The 15,235-nt window shown below is 40.6% G+C and overlaps 4 protein-coding genes across 4 annotated transcripts; 2 read left to right on the top strand and 2 right to left on the bottom strand.

The window, feature by feature from the left end:
* The first annotated feature begins 65 nt into the window (after positions 1–65).
* Positions 66–1,053, top strand: smim8 (small integral membrane protein 8). The gene is given in 3 exon segments (XM_020920617.2): positions 66–317; positions 706–822; positions 824–1,053. Coding segments are annotated over 3 exon segments (285 nt in total). The 5' UTR covers positions 66–191; the 3' UTR covers positions 866–1,053.
* ddx51 (DEAD (Asp-Glu-Ala-Asp) box polypeptide 51) lies at positions 1,021–4,819 on the bottom strand. The gene is made up of 15 exons (XM_020941000.2): positions 4,659–4,819; positions 4,326–4,588; positions 4,119–4,252; positions 3,744–3,894; positions 3,522–3,667; positions 3,216–3,394; positions 2,923–3,031; positions 2,706–2,845; positions 2,428–2,614; positions 2,231–2,346; positions 2,035–2,151; positions 1,665–1,766; positions 1,527–1,590; positions 1,324–1,458; positions 1,021–1,204 (listed from the first exon to the last, which is right to left on the bottom strand). Exons 1-15 carry the CDS (start codon positions 4,679–4,681, stop codon positions 1,187–1,189), a joined length of 1,884 nt encoding a protein of 627 aa, XP_020796659.1. The 5' UTR covers positions 4,682–4,819; the 3' UTR covers positions 1,021–1,186.
* Positions 4,820–5,122: 303 nt separating this feature from the next.
* Positions 5,123–8,502, top strand: rad51 (RAD51 recombinase). Its single transcript, XM_020941745.2, has 10 exons — positions 5,123–5,196; positions 5,562–5,660; positions 5,905–6,042; positions 6,142–6,259; positions 6,505–6,596; positions 6,674–6,768; positions 6,880–6,993; positions 7,097–7,226; positions 7,428–7,549; positions 7,970–8,502. The coding sequence occupies exons 2-10, from the start codon at positions 5,577–5,579 to the stop codon at positions 8,091–8,093; spliced, it is 1,017 nt and encodes a 338-aa protein (XP_020797404.1). The 5' UTR covers positions 5,123–5,196; positions 5,562–5,576; the 3' UTR covers positions 8,094–8,502.
* On the bottom strand, positions 8,441–13,616 carry rmdn3 (regulator of microtubule dynamics 3). Its single transcript, XM_020941767.2, has 12 exons — positions 12,973–13,616; positions 12,212–12,401; positions 11,871–12,011; positions 10,932–11,274; positions 10,493–10,595; positions 9,957–10,017; positions 9,812–9,887; positions 9,665–9,742; positions 9,470–9,568; positions 9,099–9,152; positions 8,950–9,030; positions 8,441–8,887 (listed from the first exon to the last, which is right to left on the bottom strand). Exons 1-12 carry the CDS (start codon positions 13,175–13,177, stop codon positions 8,822–8,824), a joined length of 1,497 nt encoding a protein of 498 aa, XP_020797426.1. The 5' UTR covers positions 13,178–13,616; the 3' UTR covers positions 8,441–8,821.
* Positions 13,617–15,235: the final 1,619 nt, after the last annotated feature.

Here is a 15,235-nt window from a genome sequence, read left to right as displayed (position 1 = left end):
TAAAATGACTGCAGTACCACCTCCCTACCATTTGAGGCGCTGTATTATTACGTCGGCCCATTCGTCCCACAACCTGTTCACCTTCCTATCGTGTCTATTTAACCAAAATATGGCGTCGACCTGCAGCCACATCTGTCTGTATTTTCTCTAGCATGCCAAAACCACCTGTAACTTGAGCACCACACGAAACAATGTCGGATCCGGAATCAGGGAAAGGAAATGCTACTTCAGGGAAAGAGTACAGGACCCCAGGACTAAGGGGCGCCAAGACCACCACTCTGTTCCGGGCGGTCAATCCCGAGCTCTTCATCAAACCCGTGAGAAAATACTTTCACTTTGTCTACTAGAAGCTACCATCTAAAGAATTAAATAAGGACTGAAAAATAATAAAAAATATATATATAAAAAAATAAATCTTCTTTGCAATCTCTAATAACACTTTGCTGTTAGATAAACGTGCACACAATAATTTAAAAACTGACTGTATAAATAACAATCCCAGTCCATTATTAATTAATTAATCTAACATAACCACCGACATTAGACTCGTCATCTCGACAGATAACGCTAAAATAACACGGTGAATGCCTCTGTCCGTGGTGCTGAAAAAACTCCCTCCCAAAGCCAGAGGAATACCAGCGTTTGTCTCAGAGGACATAAGAGCTGATCTGATGGTTGTACTTGTGACTTGTTTGTGTTTGGCAGAATAAGACTGTGATGGGGTTCGGTCTGCTCAGCATCACTCTGTGTGTGTGCTACCTGGGTTACATGCATGCCACTCAGGAGAACCAGCAACAGCTCTATGAAGCCATCGACAGCGAGGGGGGAGCGCTACATGCGGAGGAAGACTTCAAAATGGGACTGAACAGTTAAAACTTCTGAACAATGTCTAAACCACATGAAAACCAAAACAAAGTGACTGTTGACCACTACTGCTATCTGTAGCATGTTTTTATGATAAGAAATGTGGTACACTTAAAGGGTTAAAAAAAAAGACTAATTTAACTTATATTGACAATATAAATGATTGCATAAAATGGTTTATTACTGGTACATTATTCAGCTGTCTTTTCTTCAATTTATTTTATTTTCCTGGGGTATCAGACTACAAAATCTGACAAATTTGTGAAGTACACTATTTCATGTCCACCTGAGAAGCTTTGAGAAGCAGGTCAGAAGTAACTCTTCACTTGCTCTTCTCCTCCTATGGACAAAGTAAGACAAATGTATAAAGATTGAATTACATGATGGACCACTTCAACACAAAATGAAACACTGTAAATTAAATAATATACTTAATACAAAAAATATATTTATTTCTACCTTGATTATTCCAGCTAAATCTCTCAGTGCCTGTTCATAACGCTCCTCCAGACTTTTGAGAAGTTCTGGTTTCACAGTTTGTTTCTGGATCCCGGGACTGCCTGCCTCACTCACCATATGCAAGAAGTTTTTCTCCTGCACAAATTACACTATTCATAACTTATTTATTAGTACATTTGATTTTAGTGTTAGACATATCGAACCTGTACTTGAAGCAGGAAGGTGAAGGCCAGCCCGGCTCTGCCCGCTCTCGCTGTTCGTCCGATTCTGAACCAAAGGTTGGAGAATGTTAAAAACTGGACACACCACTACACAAAAAGAGATGGTGTGGAGGAACAGACCTGTGAATGTATGTGCGTACAAACTGTGGTGCGTCATAGTTTATCACACACTTCACTGCGCTGATGTCGATACCTCGTGCCGCAGCGTCTGTGCTCACAAGCCTTCAGGAAAATACACAATATTAATACAGAATATACAAGCATTGGGTAAATTTATAATAGTTCATATCATGTGCTCTAATGAAAAAAAGCCTAAGTTTGTGTGTATAAAAAAAAATATCAGCTGTGAGTACATAAACTGCAGATGCCAGTGCAGGGTAGTCTGGCCAGAATACAGCACATTTTCCTATACTTCAAACAACAATGTAGACTGTTACCAAATCTATGGTTATTTTAATACTTTTAGTGTGGTGTGTGCAGATATACTAACAGTTGGATCTTGCCCTGCTCAAACTCCTTCAGTGTCCTCCTTCGTTCCCCTGGACTTAGTCTGGAGGAGAACTCCATTGCCTGGATGCCCCCAAACAACTGTAGCAACAACACCAGTCTAAAAAAAAGTAAAATGTCATGAAATGTTTAGTGCACACTGTATTCAGTACAGACCGATGTTATGTGCATTCTCTGACCTGTGAGCTGCCTCTCTGGAGTTGGTGAAACACAGAACAGGGCTAAGCTTCATCCGAGTGACAAAGTGCAATAGAACCAAAGGCTTCTTACTCATCGTACATGGGACATAGTACTCCTAATGTATGCACAATACAAACAGAAGAGTGAGGGAACGTCTGGCCTATATTCTGTTCTTGCGTATGGGCTGAACACTTACTGTTAGCCCTTGGGGAAAGTTGAAGCGTTCCGGTGTTGGGGTAGGAGCTGAGGTGGGTTCCGACACTTGGTGGGCTGAAGTAAAGAGGCGCGGCTGGTACAGACCCATCTGTTGGAGCTTTTCTGGGTTGTGTGTAAGAGTTGCAGAGAAGAGCAGCTTTTGAAGTGGCATTTGAGAAGGAGAAAGACTAGAAACAGGACAGTGCGTTTTAGAAAACTTAACAACAGGTAGACAGCAGTTGACAGAGTTCAAGGAAACAGAATTAGCAGGTGGCTCACCTGGCAGCAGTGAGGTGTGCAGCCTCTGTCCTCCTGAAGAGACTGTTTGCTTCTGTTTTTGATACATAAACAGCTTTAACCACCTGACTGAGCCAGGACTGGTGCATACTGTCAATCATTCTGTCTGCTTCATCAATTATCTGTAAACAATACGATGTGATACTATACAATGTGACAATACAATTTAAGCTAAAAAAGATTTAGAAGAAAAATGTACAAGAAACCGCAGATGTTCTAGACAGAGGCTGGAGTTTTTGTTGATATGGTCAACAAGGCGCCCTGGAGTAGCCACAACGATATCTGCAAGACTACGCCTTTGATTCCCCCTGTAACAAAGACAAACTTTACAAAAATGTTCAAACAGAAAAGCATGTTTTTTCATATATTTATTTCTCTACTTTTAAGCAATACCAAGCAAAAAAAGAAACACAATCATACAATTAATACATGAATGAAGAGCGAGTTTAAGTTTTGAACAGTCAAAGTATATGAAAAAACAATGACATGTACCTGACTTCTGAAAGTGAAGCTTGCTCAGCTGCCAATGACTTGTGTCCTGTCACCATTGCCACCTTGAGTTGTGTGCCTTCTGCATATGTTGAAAACACTTTCCACACCTGTTGAGCCAGCTCTTTGGTAGGCAGTACAGCCAAAGCTCTCACCTCACAGACCACCCTCTGCATCAGCACCTGCTCAACACAATCGGAACTCAATCTGCCTTGACATTTCTCCCCTCTTTCTTTACAAATTGAACAATTTTTCTTTGCAAATTATACATAGTATAATGTTTGCCTGCTAAAAGTAAAAAAGACTTACCTGAATAACAGGGAGGACAAAAGTGAGTGTCTTGCCGCTGCCGGTGGGGGCTGACACACAGATGTCTCTGGGTCTATGGCCCCCAGGACCCACCAAAAATCCATGATGGGAACTCTCAAGTATAGCTGGAATAACCTCTGCCTGAACTAAGACATATAAATGTACAAATTTACATTGAGTCTTTTTTATGCATGGGTTGTGTGCATGGCTATGTATAAATACCTGGGAAAAGGTGCTGAATGTGATTGTTCTGGAGTTTCTTGAGCAGATGAGCACACAATAGTGGCACTTCAGAGAGTGGATGAAGATGGTCTTTAATGTTTTGATGAATAAGGTCAGGCTTAGCAAGCCACTGAGGCAACACTCTATTCACCTGTACACACATTAGGACCCAATGAACTGATACATGATAGACACAAACAATAATATGGTATAGCCAAACATATTATCATAACCTATAATATTTAGTAGGGAGAAATAGAAGCATCAGGACTTAACAATAATGTATACCCCTATTATCACCACTATCAAAAAATGTGAAGGGTTTTCCAGAATTGTAGTATTAAATACTATCCACCACGGCCAACCATTAAATACCTTTTGTATGTTTTTATTGGAAAATCCTCCAAGAACAGGGAATCCCACACCAACAGGCTTCTCAGGAGTTTGTGGGGATTCTATGACTTGGTCTTTCCTAATGTCCTCACCCCCAGTAGATGGAGTTTGTACATCTGAAACACAACAACTTTGAAAGACAAAGCAGCTTGCTTACAGCCGCCACATGTAAACAAAAGTTCAACTCACCACTGTGATGTCCTACTGCGCTCTTTTTCTTCTTTTTCCGGATTACATCTTCATCCTGGTCAGACTCTTTCACACTGTCACTACTACCAACTTCTTTATTTTTTCTTTTCTTTTTGGGTTTTATAGGTGTGCTGTTTTCTTCTGGTGGTATGGGTTCAGAGCCACACTGCTTCTGTCGCTCTTTTGCCTTCTCCTTAAGTTTTGCCAATAAAGTCTGTGATCGACTGACTTTACTGTCGTTATCATCTTCCTCGCCAAGATATCTGGAATAAGCAATGTATATTTATGCAGGACATGGTTACTCTGAATAACAAGAGCGTGAAAAGATCTTACCTGTTTACAAGAAACAACGACATTATTAGCTAAGTATTTTATGTAATGTTGCCGCGTGTATTTTTGCCTATACTGTAAAAAAATAACACAACATGCTAATAATCAACAAAAACACGTTTCACTGTATAAACGCAGCTTGATGACGTCAACTTCATTCGCCGAAAATAAATCGTGGATAAATAAATAAATAAAATGGTTAACAATGACTTTTAAAATATTTTACAAAGGCAGATGTTCTGTATTTAAATTGAGAAAAAAAAATTACAATTAACTGGAGTTATATTCAAATGTAAGAACTCAAACGAAGTAGTTAGCTATCTTAAATTAAAAATTCACAACTATATTCTGCATTGACAGAATATATATGTGTATGTATATGTATATATATAGTCAAAAAAGTGTGTCACATTATTTTTTTTTATACACCATTACAAAATGTACACACCCACAGCTCACGTATGGGTTTTTCTCCTGGCGTAGTGACGTAGTTTCAACATTCTGCGCGGGAGCTCTGGATCAGGTCTCAACAAGACCCGAGGTATACCAAGTTATAAACGTTTTAATTAGCTTACTAACTCGGTATTTTTTGTCTTATCTAGATTAATACTTTGTACGGGCACACAGATTCCTACATTTGTTGTTTGCTTTCTTCGTGTATATCCCTATCATGTTATTGAATTGATCTACTGCTGTTAGCTAACAGCCGTGCAAGACTTTGCCTTTTTGTCATCCCTCATCAGGGTAAAACTCGCTCTGTTTTTTATTGAAATACTGTGTACATGTCGTGGACAAGGCAATGCACGTTTCTTATGTGAAGCTGAAGTGAAAACAGGAGAGTTGTGTTTTGATCTGAGAATAAAGCAAGAGAAGTCATACACTGTCATGGACACTGTGCTTTTGAAGGTTCTCTCGTGAGGTATGGCTATGAGGAGTGACGCCCGAGTGGAAGCAGAGGTGGAAGAGGAGGAGAACTTTGGCCCACAACCTCTGGTCAGACTGGAGGTAAGTAACCCACAATCAGTCAGCACGCGCAGTCTGAAATGGTGCAAGTTTCCCAGTAACTTCTAAACTTGTAGATGAAATGCATCTTGACATGCATGAAAGAGACAATCTAAATGAACTGCATTTGTTTTCCACTTTTCTTTACTTGCACTGATCATAATAGTTTAAGGCTGTATTGTAAGATTGGTAAAGAATACAATAAATATTATGCATTGACATTCTTTATTTACTTTTTTTGCTTCAGCAATGTGGGATCAGTGCCAGTGACATCAAGAAACTAGAGGATGCCGGCTTCCACACCATTGAGGCCGTTGCCTATGCCCCAAAGAAAGAGCTGCTCAACATCAAGGGCATCAGCGAGGCCAAGGCTGACAAAATTCTAGTAAGAGAGAATGCATGTGATGAAAGAATGTGGATATATTCTGATAAAATATGTAGTTTATGTTAATGTTTTTTTTAATTTGTTTTTTTTACTTTTCAGACAGAAGCAGCCAAACTAGTGCCAATGGGTTTTACCACTGCTACTGAATTCCACCAACGACGAGCAGAGATCATTCAGATTTCCACTGGCTCCAAGGAGCTGGACAAGTTGCTACAAGGTTAGTTCGAGAGGAGGTATTGCACAAAACTATCAAGGCCTGTGATAGTCCATTTACCCCCTCACTGTGAAAACATGGTAGGCTATAAAGGATATATTTGTAGGGTATTATTCTAAACACTAAAATATGTGCATAGCATCAGAAGAATGCTATGCACTGCTGTTCTTTTTACTGTACTAACTTGCATCTGTCTTTCTCTTTTCATCAGAAATGTGTATCTCATTTTGTGACGTTTTCTCCCATAGGTGGCATTGAGACGGGTTCTATCACTGAGATGTTTGGGGAATTTCGCACAGGCAAAACTCAGCTTTGTCACACTCTTGCTGTAACTTGCCAGGTAGAAAATATCTAGAAAAACATTTTAACATTGAAATATGGGAAGATCAGGCCCAAAGCTTATCTATGTATTCTCAGCTACCTATTGACCAAGGTGGAGGAGAGGGTAAAGCCATGTATATTGACACTGAGGGTACCTTCAGACCAGAGAGGCTGCTTGCTGTTGCTGAGAGGTAGGTCAATATTCTCAATGGGAGATTGTAAGGTCGTCACTCACATTTTATTTGAAACCTATTTTAGATTTTATGTTGAAAAGGACCTTTTAAACCTTTTCATTTGAGCAGGTATGGGCTGGTTGGCAGTGATGTTTTGGATAATGTGGCCTATGCTCGAGCCTTTAACACAGACCACCAGACACAGCTGCTCTATCAGGCCTCTGCTATGATGGCAGAGTCAAGGTGAGTATCTGCCTTGATATGATTTTTGCTTGGAGGACTGATGATGGGTTTACTATTCATTCCATGATAAGATAGTGATGTGTATGTCTCACCTGTGCTTCAGGTATGCTCTGCTGATTGTGGACAGTGCCACTGCTCTGTACAGAACAGATTACTCTGGCCGTGGTGAGCTGTCGGCAAGACAGGGACATTTGGGTCGCTTTTTGCGCATGCTGTTGCGTTTAGCAGATGAGGTAAGGCTCATATGGCACATTAGGCACAAATCTGAACTCAACGGCTCAATCTGTCAAATGAAAGCACTTGAATCTTTGAGTATCACCCAGTAAACCTCTACATTACAATTTAATGGTTAATTCTAAGATCTACTGTGTTATGTTCATACACAATAAGACATTCAGGTCATAACAATGTCTTAAATTGCTTTGTTCTCATAGTTTGGTGTTGCCGTGGTCATAACCAATCAGGTGGTTGCCCAAGTGGATGGTGCTGCCATGTTCTCTGCAGATCCCAAAAAACCTATTGGTGGAAATATTCTTGCTCATGCCTCCACCACTCGGTGAGCAGTTTGAACTTTTCTATGGGAGGGAAAAACTGGTGGTGTGCTATTATCATGGTACGTGTTACTTATAATACAGTCTGATTAAACTACATTATTCATCTAGGTCTAAGCATAATTGTCATTACCTAAATGTATTTAAATATGATTCCTCTTTATAAAGTCTCAGCGCTCTTATGTGCACTCAAGGGGCTCTACCACCTACTCATTTGACTCACAACAGCAGGATTCTAAGTTTCTGGGTCAACCAGTCATCTTCATATCTTATTCTGAAATTTAATCTGGTATGGAGCAGGTTCCAGGGTCAGCCTCAAAGTTATCTTTACACACCTAGATTTAATACAGGCGTCTGACGTGCTTAAGAGTGCACTGTGGTCCTAAAATGCATTGAGCTAATGTTGACCTATCTCATGTTTTTAGCCTTTATCTAAGAAAAGGTCGTGGAGAGACCAGAATTTGTAAAATCTACGATTCCCCTTGTCTACCGGAGGCTGAAGCGATGTTTGCCATTAATGCTGATGGAGTGGGAGACGCTAAGGATTAACAGTACACTGAGACATTCTCTTGACCCATCCTGTGAGTGCATTGTGGAGATGCCGAGAGCATCTTAATGGACTACTGAACGCAGCCCCACCTCCCAAAAAAAAAAAACAAGCAGCACTTTTGGCTGTTGTTTAATTTACACCTCTTTGTTTGTAAATGTCTCTAGTATCAACATGTTTGTGTGAGGTTAACTGTATAAGAATTGGTGCATGACGTATCATTGCATATGATTTGCGTAATCTAGCTAAATAATTTCTTTTCAAAACTGTACCAATTTTCCATCTAAGTTGTTTGAGTGCTTAGACTTGCTGTTGTCTTTCAGCATGTGTGAAAGAAATGCCTCCAGACTTAACTGCATTGTTTATTAATCTGTACAGTATGTTATAAATGACATGTTTTATCAATAACTATCTTGTTGGTCCGCTTCTATTTTTATTCAGGTAGAGTGACACTAAGCAGTGCAGCATGATTTATACAACCATGTGTCATGATTAACAAGCAGCATTTATCACTTTGACTTTTTTCTTATAATCTTCCACACCTAAGACAATGCTTACATAATCAACAATATTGGAATAAATAATTTTAGACTTTGGGTGAAACGGTACAAAAAGCCAAGGAATACATTGCTTAAATACAAGTCAATAAAGAAGTCTGTTAAATACCATAAATCTTTTGACATCAAAACACTTTGTACACAGTGGCTACATTTTTTTGAAAGTGAAGACTTTAGTCCTTCATAGATTTTGTGGAATTCTCAAAGTGAGATTCCACAATTTTTGAGGTCTCCTCATCCTGAAAGGTATAAAAAGATCATAAACCATCCAAAGTGATAATTTGCCATCTTAGTGACTCACCTGAAGGGTGGTGGGAGAGATTTTCTTTGCCAGGTCCATCCATTTTGATGCCTCTGAGACGTTCCCTAGCTCCTGATGGCACTAGGAAGACAAGGCCAGTCAGGATGGTAAATATACTCAAGGTGTGCAGACTAATAATAAGGGGTTACCTTGGCTATGTAGAATCTGGCAGTCTTTGAAAATCCTGGACTTAGTTGCTCTGCCTGTTAAACAAGTACAAATATGAGGGCAGAGCAGGGGGCTACCAGTAGCTCTTCCACCTCATTCCAAGCAGCTCCCCAAAAGATTTTGGAATTAAACATGTCATATTTGATTTCAGTCCATTATTTGTAAATGATGCTTATATTTGTGCACAAAATAGATAATGGTTAATGTTGTATTCGCTATACCACATCTAAGCCATCACTACTGACTCAACTTCTTGAGAACTAAACTAACAAGAGTTCCATGTTAGAGGCTCCTGAGTATCACCACTGTCAAAATGAGAAAGGAATAATTGAACAATACAGCTGAGTAGTACCTTCAGAAAGTTGTCAAGAGCCTGCTGCAGAGTGGAGCTGGGGGGGCTTTGATACAGGGCAGCTGCTGCCTTCTTTTCCAGCCAGTCCAGAGATGCAACCTGCCATAGTCATGTGGTATAAATTATTGTATTATTCTGTGTTTGTTTTTAAAAACAACTTAATCACATTTTATGAATTCACGTAGAATGCCTGACCTGATAGCACCACTTGGCAAGCAGGTAGAAGCAGACAGGGTCGGTGTTGTTGAGAGCTAGGGCCCGGTCCAGATGCTCCTGAGAGACACCAATGTCATTGTCACACTACAGTTAATGATTTACACTGGATCAGTGGGGGCTTGATACCTTCATGATGCGACTGCTCCTTAGTTTACTGTGCATGCTCCCATGGTCTGTTGTCAAGTCTGTCAACATAGCAAACCTAACCACAAAACAGAACTATTCCAAATCTGAGTTCACAACATGGAGCTTAAATTGTTTAGTCTCTCACCATTTATGGCAATCTTTGTTTAATCCATTCTTTTGTAGGGCAAGCTCTGCTTCCTCCAAACCTGTACAAAAAAACATTATTAACTGACAAACCAGCACAGTAGAAGCCCATATGTTTATAGTTATGGCCATTCCCATTGTGAATTAATCTCTGAATCTCTTGCCACCTCAAGAACTACTGAACCATTTTAAAACAGCGGCCAAGGACTGACACGAAGCCAACACAAAGCTCTACCTATAATAGAGAATAGAACCATCTATTAGTTGTCTGCTAAAATGGTATATGATCAGAATACATGGGCAGGGCAGAATTAAAATAAGGTCTTGTAGCAAAGGTTACATAATCTGAAGCAGATTTTGAATCATTTGCTTGTAAAAAAAACATGCCTGTGTTGTGTAGTGGGCTCATACATAACATCACTAAATTTTATTTGCTTTGTAATCTTGTGGTTTGTTTCAATGTTTTATTTTCACAAATTAGTTTCAGTAACAACAAATAATAGCACACTCAGATTTCAACTCCTGTGTGGGACTCACCCTGCTGTGCTAAGGCCCTTCTGCTCTGTGGGTCTGCTGTACACCAGTACATGTCACTGTGAGCTCGAGCCAGGCGCCACACAAACTCACGATTGTCTTCATACTGAACACAAAGATGTACATTCCCATGATAACACACTGCATACAAACACTGATTGCTGGCATTTCATATCAGAATCTTTTTTTACATAATTGTGTTCAATCTCTATGGCAGCTACCCTGGTCCAGAACAAACTTAAAGTGTAACAAAGCCTTTTTCCTACTAGTGCCACTTTTTGTGTCTGTCAGGCTTCAATAAGTCTAAAACCAAGGGTCGTCAGAATTCAATCAATTGTTCCTAAATCCTGTTTTATTAGCATCTCAACCAATGTCCAAAATCCTTTTAAATATTAAACAGTAAGCAGACTAGAACAACCCATATAATAGCAAGACTGCTCACCTCTGCCCTGTTGTCTTGCAGCAATTTGTAGCCCTCCTCCTTTAGTCTTGAGTCTCCTGTGTGCAGAATGTCGCTCTGAGCCAGTAGCAGAGCCAGCTCTCCACTAGGAGTTTCTGTCAGTAGCTGTAGGCCCCTCACCCCGGTCCCCCCAGCATCTTGCCCTACAGCGTCTGTGTCCTCTTCCGGGTCCTCATCTTGGGAGTCGTCCTGTTTCAGAGTGATGACGGTGGCACAGCTCTGGTCTTCACCCTCTGACTCTGGATCTGGGTCTGCACCCTGTTCAGGCTCCTCTCGATCAGTGTCCCGGTCTGTGTAGTCTGACTCAGCATTTGCAGTGGAGTACCTGTGAGAGTGGAGATAGTAGAATATTAATAATTTGTGTCTGTTTTTTTTCAGCTATGATCTATCTTAAATCTTATGTTAAATAAATGTTGTCATCTTTTTAGTTCTACTAAATTAAAAATAAAATCCTTCACAAAGTATAGGTCTGCAAGCTTCATGTTTCCAATATAATCATGTTGCTAATCAGCCATTTCAACCTGTTTCACACTCCTCACCCTTCCCACCAGTTGGAAAAAGACACCCCAGAGTAGTCACAGAACCAGCGCCCAAAAGATATTTTTTAAAAGCAGAAAATGGAATTAGGAACTTGAATTCTATTAATCTCATAGTAAATCCAAAATCCAGGTGTACTTTTCCTTTTTCAAACAGGGCGTTTTATTGCTATAGTTCTCTATTTTTGTGTCTTGCACAGACCCATTTCTCTGAGCATTATGGTTCGGAGATTAGTTAGAAGGCACAACAGATACACTCATGTAGTCAAAAGAAAATGTATGAAAGCATTGTACTACTATTGCAACATCACTGTTTTATATCACACCCCCAGAGCTGCCCATACTGTACCCCATACACCCCGCACACTGTTCATACTGTACATACCCCCCCTCACTCGTCTCGTAGGTGCTAGTCGGGCCCTGACTGGCGGTGAAGTAAACAGAGCTGGAGGTAGTGGAGTCTGTGCGCTCTCGGGGAATGTAATGCCGACGGCGGCGAATGCGTTGGCTGTCCTCCACTCCCTTCCTGCAGACAGCAACAAATATGGTAAGGAAATAAGTACTGTTTGAACTATAAAGCAAGGTAAAGACATGCATTACATGGTTTAAGGAAACGAAAGCCAAATATGTTTAATTCAGATGTTAATGGAAGCTGTGATGTGCAGCCATCTTACATTACACAAACTTGAGGCAAATGAATAGTTAGCACTCAAACATAGGTCTCACTTGACATCCTGAATAATCTGCAAAGCGATGTCTTGGAGACCCCCTCTCAACTCAGCCACTTCTGAGCGCAGGGAGGTGACACAGCTCAGGACCTGGTCCAGTTGCTGTCGTAGCACCACCTGCTGGTCAGGAGACAAGCCCTGGACCACAGCCTCCACAGCAGCTAGAGCCTGCTGCTGTGCCTCCACCTCTGCAACACACACAGACACTGTGTTATGCTGTTTTCAGTATCACTCAGTGTTGCCATGATAGTGTTAGATTAGGTCAGTAGCTCTATATGTGGTAAATTCAAAGTTTTAACAAAAGTAACAAATCTACTGGACAAGAGAGAGTGAACGACTAGTAGTGAGGGCGTTGGCACTGAAAAGCCCCCACATTAGTCAGCCTCATGTGCATGTCCATGTAGTAAAGTTAAGGAATAATGCAATGTGAAGCGACAGTCAAAAAGTGTTGGGCAAGACCTATATTTTTATTACTACTGCTGCTATTAGGTAAGGATAAACTGCAGAAGACAAATTTCCACATGGAAACAGTAAAGTGTATAGCTACTTACAACCTTTACAATACATGCAAAATGTCATAATAGTTTTGAGTAGCTCCACAAATTAATCTAAAAACAGCAGGCCTAAATAAAAATCTAACTAGGCTTGCCTATACCCAGACTACAAAATTAAGAAAGGGCTACGTATAACATAATTTTGGTTATAAAATGTTTAACACTGTAAAGAGACATTGTGATATTATGTTGTTGATAAATTCACCCTGCTCATCCAGAGCGTTTCTCAGCAGCAGCGCAGCTCCATCACCGCTGTCCGTGGGTTGTGGGGGGACAGTCTGAGCTGCCACGGCCAGCGCCGGAGACCTCCTCCTCATCTCCCGATAAATGATGAAAGCTATCACGCCCAAACCAGCGGTAGCTCCCACTATGAGTCCTATAAGTCCATTTCTCCCGAGCGAAGGGTTCATGTCTTCAGCCACTGAACGCAGCCCACCTGTCTGTCACGCCGTTCCCACGACTCTGTTCCCCACGTACGGTCCCATTTACCACAATCACGTCTGATTGTAATGGCTGACAATGTAACTGAGGAACAAAATCGTTTGTTTTCTTTCCAATGACCTAAGCTCAGTGCATGTAATAGTTCAGCGCATCATTAGCTCTTGATGCTACATAGAGCGGCTGTCAAACGACGACTTCCGGTGGTCTTTCCCCAAACCGGAACATTTCGTAAAACGTCTGCTGGTTTATCAAAAACCTCAGATGCCCTGTGCAGGGTGCCCCGGAGTGTCTTATCACGACGTACTGGCGCACACACACGACACATGCGGATAGCAAAGAGGATCACTCCATAGTCGCCGTGTCGGTCACACACAGATCTATCACAGGGTGTTACACATGGACCTCACACAGACAGAGAAGCGCGTAGTAAAACCCTCCGCTGTGAGAAAGTGAGAAAAGGCTAGGCTTACATAATCCTTTCAAAATAAAAATCATTTTAAGGTGAAGAAGAAACCCTCCATTCAATATACAGACCATTAAAAAAAATTTGAATATCATGGGAAAGTTCTCCATTCACTCCTTTTTCAAACACAAGTAAAATCTGCGTGACATTTGTTTTTGTTTATTGTTAAAGAAAATAAATATTTACTTTCTGCATTATAGCTTTGTATTTACGTTTTCTATGAGTGTCTTACCTGCTGTGGAAAAAAAAAAAAGAACTGGACTGCCCAAAGCGTAGTCAGTTTTGCATATCTTAAATCAAGGTCCCAGAGTCTGGAGGAAGAGTGGGCAAGTACAGAATCCATGTTATTCAGGGCGAAGTTTCCACAGTCAGTAATATTTGGGCTGCCACGTCATCTGCTGATGTAGGTCCATTGCGTTTTCTGAAGTCCCCAGTCAACGCCGTCACCTACCAGGCCACATTATAGCACTTTATGCTTCCTTGGACTTGGCACTTGACCTGAAGTGACGTGACCTGAACCCCATAGAAGATCTCTGATTTATTGTCACAAGGAAGATGAGAGACACCAGACCCGACAATGCAGATGACCTGAAGGTGGCTATCAAAGCAACTTGGGCTTCTATTCGACCTGAGCAGTGCCATAGGATGATCAGCTCCATGCCACAGCCCACTGATGCAGTAATTCATGCCAAAGGAGGCCTAACCATGTACTGAGTGCACAGAAATTAACATGCTTTTCAGAAGCCTTATATTTCTATTCCTTTCTGAGACACTGAATTTTGGGCTTTTATTATTTGTAAGGCATAATCCTCTAAATTTCAAAAAATAAATGCTTGAAACCTTCGCTCTATGTGTCATGAGTCTATAAAATATATGAATAAAATATTAAAAATTCTGAAATGAGAAACTTTTTCATGATATTCTTATTCTGTGTTATTTTATCTTAAGGCCTAGTTCTTAGGCCTATCAGCAACAACAGCACCATACCAACACAATTTTCATCAACAACATTTATGAAATAAATAAATTGCCTAATTTTTATGCAAATACACCTAGGCCAGAGAAAAGAATAGCCTATTCATCAGTAAACAGAACCAATGCTGATCTAAAATAGCTTAATGACCTTGAGTCTAAGTAGTTAGCAGGTATGGGGGGTATAGATGAAAACAGAAATTCTCTGATTAATAAAGCCTGAAATGCAGGACAAAGAAGCATATCAACTTCATTTATACTGTACAGTCATACTCCTTATTTTAATGTATGTTGCATAGCGTTGCATTTAAGTTTGAGTTTATTTAAGTTAAGTTCATCTTGATTTTTGAGTGCATATCAATTCTCTTTCTGTTTTACATTGACACCATTCTCCTTGTCTACTGTCCATTGGCTTCTCTCCAACACTGCACTCTCCAGGTTCCTCTTTTCCGACCATCACATCTCCAACTCTTGCACCACTCTGTCCCCATTGGTATTCAGTCCCTTCATCTTCATCATTTACATGCTATCCCCTTGGCCACATCATTCATCACCATGGACTGCAGTCCCTCAATGATACATGCACACATGA

Source organism: Boleophthalmus pectinirostris, unplaced genomic scaffold, assembly GCF_026225935.1.
Source record: "Boleophthalmus pectinirostris isolate CB_2022bp ecotype Guang Dong unplaced genomic scaffold, ASM2622593v1 HiC_scaffold_13, whole genome shotgun sequence".
NCBI lineage: Eukaryota > Metazoa > Chordata > Actinopteri > Gobiiformes > Gobiidae > Boleophthalmus > Boleophthalmus pectinirostris.
The sequence above is the reverse complement of the archived record's forward strand: the minus strand, read 5'-3'. Positions and strand labels throughout refer to the sequence as shown.